This window comes from Acartia tonsa, chromosome 10 (genome assembly GCF_053477335.1).
Source record: "Acartia tonsa isolate MP-2025a chromosome 10, ASM5347733v1, whole genome shotgun sequence".
In the NCBI taxonomy this organism is placed as follows: Eukaryota; Metazoa; Arthropoda; class Copepoda; order Calanoida; family Acartiidae; genus Acartia; species Acartia tonsa.
Genome location: NC_137269.1, coordinates 19290702 through 19299428, shown reverse-complemented (window position 1 = coordinate 19299428; position 8727 = coordinate 19290702). Strand labels below are relative to the sequence as shown.

At 31.4% G+C, this 8727-nt stretch overlaps 1 protein-coding gene across 1 annotated transcript; it reads right to left on the bottom strand.

The window, feature by feature from the left end:
- Positions 1 to 815: 815 nt before the first annotated feature.
- Positions 816 to 5386, bottom strand: LOC145329604 (chymotrypsin B-like). Its single transcript, XM_080173895.1, has 14 exons — positions 5292 to 5386; positions 5074 to 5145; positions 4826 to 4896; positions 4567 to 4646; positions 3993 to 4184; positions 3778 to 3846; positions 3479 to 3590; positions 3294 to 3351; positions 3061 to 3193; positions 2750 to 2946; positions 2560 to 2641; positions 2329 to 2410; positions 1428 to 1523; positions 816 to 1006 (listed from the first exon to the last, which is right to left on the bottom strand). The coding sequence occupies exons 1-14, from the start codon at positions 5335 to 5337 to the stop codon at positions 893 to 895; spliced, it is 1404 nt and encodes a 467-aa protein (XP_080030021.1). The 5' UTR covers positions 5338 to 5386; the 3' UTR covers positions 816 to 892.
- Positions 5387 to 8727: the final 3341 nt, after the last annotated feature.

Below are 8727 nucleotides of genomic sequence, written 5' to 3'. Positions count from 1 at the left end.
CAAAAAACTGGACAGGAATATCATTCTCATTTAAACAAAAAACTAATTTTTTTATGCTAAAATGTGGTTTAATTTTGGTTTTTAATTTTCATTTATTTCCCGGCTATGATTATTTTCTTTCTTTTAGTAATTAATAAAAATTATAAAATCTTCCAAAAAAAATTAAAAATCTTCTAAAATCATACCAGGGATATAAATGAGATACCAGGGAAATAAATGAATATTTACATCCACTATTTAAGGGGTTGTTTATATGGGAATGAAGATTCAATATCTCAGAAGAGATCCAAAGTCATTTTCCAATAGCTATTATAACAATAACTTTCAAACTATTTCTATATTAGGTTATATTGTCATAGATGTGTATTAAACAACTCTGGAATGCAATTTATATCTTGACTTAAAATTGAAAAATAGAGATTTGTCAAGAATATTCATTTTGTTTTAGATATAAAACAAACAAAGTAACGTATCTTAGTACAAAGAAGTATAGGCGTCCTTGACACTTTTGAATAGAATATGATAAAATTAATTGTTAGTCAACTTATTATTGTACAATTCATGTTGCAAATAGCTACCAAAAAGGGAAATAATTTAAATTCAATTCTGGCCAAATAGTTTTCCTTTAGATGAACCATTCCTAGTCCCTTTTGATGCAAAATGTTGTTACTTATAATTTACTGAAAATAAGGGGTAAAACATCAATCCTGGTGGTTCCTGAATATACTTGTCATTTTTTTCATTTTTTCATAAAAATTTGTTTCCTTGACTCAATTACCTCCTTCAACCCAGTATAATTTAGTTGAATCAATAAATAGAATGTTAACATTCCTATTTCAAGTAATACATAATCATATAATGGTTTAAAATATAAAAACAAGAAAAAAATTAGTTATGAGTTATCAGTCATAGTTTGATGTATCCAGTCATTAAAGGCAGCTACTCTGGTATAAACTGCTGGGTAGTTTGCATCACATGGGGCTGGTCCAAAACTTACAATTCCAACCTTAAATAAATATCCTTATAATAAAGTAACAGGATGTCTATCTGTCTGTCTTTTTGTCTGTTTGTACCAAAGGTTCTCGCTAACCGCTGAACCGATATGGTGCTCCTTTACAGTGTAGCCTTTCATAGGTCCTGCCTGGGAGGTTTATATCTGTTTTGGGGGATAGTACCACCACCCTCCCAAGAGAAATCGCCAAAAATAAAAAAACGCCGCCTTGCAGATATTTTTGATAATTAGCTAAAAACATAACTAACACAATCTAGCGGGGAAAAAAATATTTTTGGTAACCAGCTGATATATAGACTTAGATTTAGATTTAGTACTAGGGTTATAAAAAATCTTAATTACAAAAAGATGCAACTCTAATAGGCCCTACAGAGTAAAACAAAAAACATACATATTTTGATTGAAGAGTTTATACCTGGAACCATATGTTATCCTTCTGGCAGACCAGAGGACCTCCAGAGTCTCCGTTACAGGATGTCTTTCCATTTCCTCCAGCACATTGCATCATTTCCTAAATTTTCATTTAATCAGATCAATAATGCAATATTTTATTTATCACTATGATTATAATTCAAATCAATATAGAGTGATCGACACAGTTTATTTAAAAGTCTAATACACAGTGTTTCATTGTATAATTGTTGCTTTATACAGTTGCTACACTCCTAACATATAGGGGCTTAACATTAGAAGAGGAGGGATAAGGGAAGAAAATAGCTCAAACCACCCCAAAGTTTTTAATCAACAAGGATGACAACATCCATAAAAGCGAAGCACTGAAATGGTAGGACAAACGGACATTAACATTACATAGTGTCAGAACTGAATAATCAGAATATGAATGTGTAAGAGTCGATGCAAAATTTTAAGTAAATTTGTTGAAAAACTGCTTTATACAGGATAATGTTTATGGACATACTTACATTTTTAGGACTTGATTATAGGACTTTATTTAAAATGGACGTACGGACATTTCGGTAATGATTATAGAGTTGCTACGCTTTCTAAATCGTACCTAACTACTAATGGAATCACAATGCAAAATATGAAATCGATAGGACAATTCTAACATGCCTAAATTAACGAAAAAAGCTATCCGTTACGGACGGACGGACGGACGGACCGACCCTAATTATAGAAAAGCTTCGCTTGTAAAAAGTAAAACAGCCTAAAACAACCCTGAGGCCTATGTGAAGCTTCTTTAAATTAGTTCAGTAGTTTTCGAGATCTTCATGTACAGACAAAAAAAAACTATTTTATATAATGGAAGGCATTATATTTAGATGAGGACTTTTTGTATGTATACTATGAATTACCTGAATGTCAAACCCAGCCTCTTCAAGGTAAATTTTCTTGCAAGTGTTATCATCAACAAGATCAAGGTCTGTATATCTTAGCCTGATATTAAGCTTATTTATAAAAAAACACATAAAGAATTCTAATGGTTATTCTATAATGATGTCACAAAGTCTGTGATTTTGAAATAGTGCTTGCTATTTCACATTGCTGCTATGTATGGTACTTGACAATAAAAGGTAATCTAAAACCTGTATGGTTGTCCAAACATGTCTCCATTGTAATGTTCATCTTCTCCAACCTTACCCCAACCAGAAAGCAGGCAAGTCATACCTAAAGAATAGTTGTCCAGATACAAAGAAGTAAAGGAATAAATCTTTTTATAGTGTAAATTATAATTAAATCATTAATGAAATTCTAATTTAAAATATTAAAGTTTACCAGCTGGAAAACTGCTAGAATCTCCAAAATCATTTTGTGTAGGAATGCAGGGAGGGGATATTGTTGGGCCCATTTGGATGGGCTCTCTCAACTTCAAGAGAGCTATATCATTAGCTCTGTCAGGAGTGTCATAATTGGGATGAATATACTTCTCTTCAATCATAATTGTCTGCTTGTCTGTCTCACTGGCATCATTTCTAAAATAAGAAACCTTTGCATTAATTTAAATCTTGAACATTTTAGGTACATGATTTAAGTTTTGCAATACCATTACCTAATATTTTTTTTTTATTAGTAAAACCAGTATTAACCTGTCATGCTGACCAACTACAACTACATCTCCATTGTAAGTGCCAATAAACACAATCTCAGCACAATGTGCAGCAGTCATCACCCAGTTCTCATTCAGAACAGATCCTCCACAGTAGTGCTCCATATCATTGCCTATAAAGAGAAATAATCAAAATTTGGAAAATTTTGGACGGGTAACTAATGTTCTAATTGACTTTGACAATGTTCTAATAAAATATTATGCCTTATTCACCTTTTATTGAAACTTGCCAAGGGAATGAATGAGGAACAGCCTCTTGGCCATTTATAATCTAAAAATTTGAAAAATTCAGTTAATTTGGTTTGTTTGATTTTCTATAATGATTAAATATTTGTCATTGTCTGCTATTTGTATTTTCAAAACTTATCATTTATAAGTTTACATAAGAATTAACTTACCCTATCTCCACCAATGTTTGTCTGGGGAGGAATGACTGGGTTGCCACAATCTCCTTCTGCACAGTTCATTTCATCGGAACCATCAGAACAATCTTCAGTTCCATCACAACGGCTAACATAATTCATATGAATTTTTTTTTATGACTGATTCCTTAGTTTGTTAGAAGTAAAAACATATTAAATTGAGCTGTAGTTCTGGATAAGAATGAACATGAAATCATGGTAGCCGAAAATAATGCAGTTATGTATAAAATTCCAGTATCCAGCCTTAAATTTTGTGGCTGTGGATAAAACTTTACCTGCTCAAATCAACACAGTCTCCATTTGCACAGGTAAACTGTCCACTGCATTTTCCTTCAGTGGTTTGCCTGATGAAAATAATAATTAAGAGAAATTCTATACTCAGTGATATAAAAATGATCTTCTTATGATGGCCTTAAAAGAAAAGAGAAATAAATAAACATTTATCATTTATAAAATGTTACAGCTTAGTTTAAGAATTCTTCAATCATACCTTTCTGTTGTAGTTGGAATATCAGGAGTGGTTGTATTTCCTTCCGTAACAAAATACATTCTAAACCCTTCATAATGGAACTCATAATCTGTCTCAAATACAACAGCAAAGGTGCTCTGTTCAGCTTTCATTGGTGAAGGCACCTCACTGCCACACAACTCAGCAAGCACTCCAGAACTTGTACTTTCACCCCTATAAGTATTGAACAATTTGTAAATAGATAACCCATACAATCTATAATACAAAGTAGAACGATGTCTGTCTGTTTGTTTGTTTGTCTGTTTGTTTGTCTGTTTGTTTGTAGCGAAGGATCTCGCTAACCGCTGAACCGATCGGGTTCTCCTTTTCAGGGTAGATTCTCATAGGCCCCCAACCCCCCAAAAAATGAAAAATAACCCCCCCCCCCAAAAAAATTCTTTTTATAACTAAAATTAAAATAGTGGGGTCGACTACCCAACCCCCCCCCCAAAAAAAAACCTCTTGGGGCAAAGCCCCTAGAGGCTAGGGGCGAAGCCGCTAGTTATAGATAAAACAGATACCTATTTCTTATGAGTAACAATTTTTTATTATATACCTGTAGACAGTAAGACTGTCATAGCATATTCCACTTACACCAGCCTCTAGATGGAATGGATCCTCAAACCAAATATTTACCTAAAGAAATTGTTTGAGGTATTGAATTTATTTCTATACTACTAAAGATCTCTGAAGTTTAAAGTATTCCTTTCTATACACATAAGTTGCTAAAATAGCCACTAAAAATCTCAAGTGCTCAAAATTGATATATTTGAATTTTTATTCTTACAAATTTGATTTGAAATCCAAAAGTGAACCTGTTCTCCTGGTGGTGCTTGTATTTTCCAGGTACATTTCAAGTTCTCTGGATATTCAGTATTCCCATAACCTTACAATAAATAATCTTTGTTATGGACTAATGAGATTTTTTTATAAAAAAATATATTTTAGATAAGAAAAAACAATGAAAAAATGTATGTGTTGTTTTTGAGAAAGAAAACTGAAAGAACAGTTCCTTTTACATTTTAGAGATCTTGAGTAACAAACCTATTTTGTATTTTATTACCTGGAGATTCAATAAAGTCAACCTGGCTGGAGGCATAATGTAGAGAATCATCTCCACAACCAGAACTTTGACCTAAATATCATGTTTTGTTACAGGTTACCTTATGCAGCAAATAATCATTAAATAATTATAATATGAACATATAAATATTTGTATTTTATTTTCCCATCAACTTTTCGACCAATGAAAGAATTATAGAATCAAAACAATTTACTTACAGTTAGAATATGACACTAATGATATTAACAGAATATAAAAGAACATACTTTATGTTTTGTAAACATAAAACACTTTTATACTAGATAAAACAGAGTAAAACTTGTAATATTTATATTTTTTCTAATCTTAAATGTTTATCAACAATATTCTTTTTATTAAGCCAAACTTATTCTTACAAATGTAATAAATCTGTAGAAAAACATCCTAAAAAATATAATTTGTTTTAGTCTAATAAAGCAACAATTATTTTTATTTATTAATTATTTACTTCTTTTTTTTAATATTTTTTGCTTCTTCCACCAGTGTCCTGGATAGGAAACAGGTTTTTTTTGACATACGTCTCACAAGACCTATGTAGTCATGACCGGGAGACAATGACGGTTCAGTACATGACTTTCGTTAAATCACAGCTGATCATTTTTGTGGCTTTTTTTGAAAATTACTTTTATACCCAAATTTTCATAGTTTTTCCTTCAAAAATCACAATTTTCTCACATTTGCAGCTTAGTTAACTAAAATTTACACAAGAAAAGTATAATAAATACAGCTGAACTAAAAAACTGTGTTATCATTAATAACAAAATCTTTAAGAATCTTGAATAATCTAAGATTTGTAGTCTAGAAATGAAATAAGAGTTATTTGAAGTAAATATTTGAATTGATGTCTAAACAACTCTTGTAATTAACTTTTTAAAAAATATTTCATGTCCCTGTTGCATGCCTCATGACATATTATATTTTTTAAAAAAGTTTCCTTGAAATATTAACAAGTTATCCTGCTCAATATTGGTTCCTGGCTGATTTGATGTCTCAGCATCAAAACAAAATCTGCTTGGAGTATAACATATATATCCACAACCACAGTTGCCATGTTTAAAGTCCTATATTACCATATATACCAGGCTACAATTAAATATACAACCAGTCCTTGGTTCAAAAGAGCTTAGTAGAAGGTTAATAGTTTTAACAAGTGGGATTATCACCTGTAAGTGTTTGACATGAACTTGGAATCCGTGTAAAGATCAGTCTATAGCTGGTCTTGATTGAGTCTCTGCCTTTGTACACACTGCTTGTCTTTACTACTGATTAAATGTCATAGTGAGAACCATGGAAGGTTTTACATAGGTGAACCTACAGAATGATTATAGATACATATTGGATTCTAAGCTGGATGAATAATTTGCAAGATAGTGTATTCAAGATAGTGTAAGAGCAGCTAACTGACAGGAACGCACTTGGCTCATAGCTTGAAGAAAATAATAGTAGCTTATTACTAGAGTGAATGTGAATGCTGGTTACATGATCATAACTAGATTTTATTCAAGTGTGATTTCCAATGGCGACTTTAAAATCCAATTTGAAAATAAACACAGGCAAGTTCTTTGTCCTAAGCAGATCAATACTACCCTTCCTAAAAGCTACTAGTAGTAAAGGGACCTAGGAAGGTGTTGAACAGGAAGACCAAAATGTAGGATTAGCAAAGCAAAAATAAAGGGCAGTTTGTTTATCAAATGGTGTTAAATTTGGAATCATAGACCCACCTGACTTTCAATCAGCAGAGTAGGCGGAAACCATGGTGAATTTCTGAGTAATAAAGAATGAGAGGATATGAGCTCTTAGCTGAAATAACTAAGGCAAGGGAGTCTTAAAGACCATGTAGCTAGATGCATGGCAGTCTTGGCTTTCATTCATGGTAAGATCTCTCATGACAGTAGTTGGTTCATAGGAAACCAAAGGAAGTAAAAAGTAAGAATACTTGAAAGTTTATTCTGAATCTTGAGGTTATCCCTTTATATGGCAAAAGTCAAGCCACAAGTTCAATAGCAAACAAGTGCCATAAAGAAAGAGTCAAAAGTGTGTGAAATTGTTGATTAACAAACAAGGTCATAATTCTAAACTGACTTCCATCAAGATTTATAGGCTGGGTGAAACATGTCAGCCGGCTAGAATAGAGGTCTGGCTATACCAGGGTGGAGAGAGGTACCCTGTTTAGTGGAAAGTATTATGAGGCATACTTGTTAAAGTTGAAGGACAGGGATGGTAACTTTAACGTCTTTAAACAAGAAGTTTAACATGTGGATTGATAGGAGATAATGTTTTAGTGGAAGAAATTTGAGGGCAATAACTTTATGTTGTGGAGTCAAAGGCAAAGTCAGATAGATTGAATCATGTTAAAGCCAGGTGAAAGCCTATGGAGGCAAGAAGCAGTTCTGATGTTCAAATTTATTGTTGAACATTAATTCAAAATAATTAACTCTTACTCAATTTCTAGACTACAAATCTTATTCCATTGATTCTGAAAGATCTTGTTATAGGTGATAGCACAATCTTCAGTACAGCTGTTACTTATTATACTTTTCTTGCGTAAATTTGGGCTAACTAAGCAGCAAATGTGAGAAAATTGAGATTTTTTTGGGAAAAACTATGAAATTTTGGATATAAAAGTAATTTTCAAAAAAATCCACAAAAATGATCAGCTGTGATTTAACGAAAGTCATGTACTAAACCGTCATTGTCTTCCGGTCATGACTACATAGGTCTTGTGAGACGTATGTCAAAAAAAACCTGTTTTCTTTCCAGGACACCAGTGCTTCGCCTTAAATACATTTTCATCCTTGTTACTTAAAATTATTTTATTATCTTTTGAATTAATTAAACAAATAAAAAATGTTTTTTTTAATAATTTTGTATTAATCTGCGTATTAGTGTATTTGTTTACTAAAGATAAAAAAGTAGTTTCTAATTGAATTTAATAAAAATAAAAACAAGAATCAAAATAACCAGTGCCATTGAATATTTATTTGGTTATATTTTTTTATTTTTAAATCTGAAATTTCAATAGCAATATTTAATCTTTGTCTGAACCTTAATGTTTCAATAAATACTCAACCGATTAATAATTTATTTCAGTATAGCCTCACATAGGTTGGTTTTAGGTCATTTAATTATTAGATTTTAGTCTTATGATGTGTTCTTTCAATCTTTGAATACAGAGCTGAAAGATGCTAGGGGCGCAACCGCCGGTATGTATATTTATATATATATATATATAAACATTTAGTTTTATTTGTGTGCATAATTTTCCTCAAGTAAAAACCCAAAATATTTTTTTTTTATGCTAACCTCCTAATTACAGGTTAAGTCTTGTATCCAAAGTCCAATTTATGCTCGCTAGGTTTTGTTATATGTATAAAATATTCAAAAAATTCTTATTTATTATTATAAATAAAAAATTTAATTTAGCTTTAAAACTTGCAAAATCAATCAAGAAAATAATGTCTAGAATTTTAGTCCTATATCTCAAGAGCAATTAAAGATATATAAATAAAGTTTTCAACTATAATAATCAAAGATTCTAGACGTGCATTCTAATTACAGAGACCAGGGACTAAGGTGGGACAATAAAAAATCTAAATTATATTATTCTTTGGGTAT

Coding starts and splice junctions, on each gene's coding strand:
- LOC145329604 (XM_080173895.1), bottom strand. CDS start 5,337: ATGTTCTTTTATATTCTGTTAATATCATTAGTGTCATATTCTAACT. Junction 3,591..3,777: donor GACTGTGTTGATTTGAGCAG/GTAAAGTTTTAT, acceptor GAATTATGTTAG/CCGTTGTGATGGAACTGAAG. Junction 3,194..3,293: donor TTGGCAAGTTTCAATAAAAG/GTGAATAAGGCA, acceptor TTCTCTTTATAG/GCAATGATATGGAGCACTAC.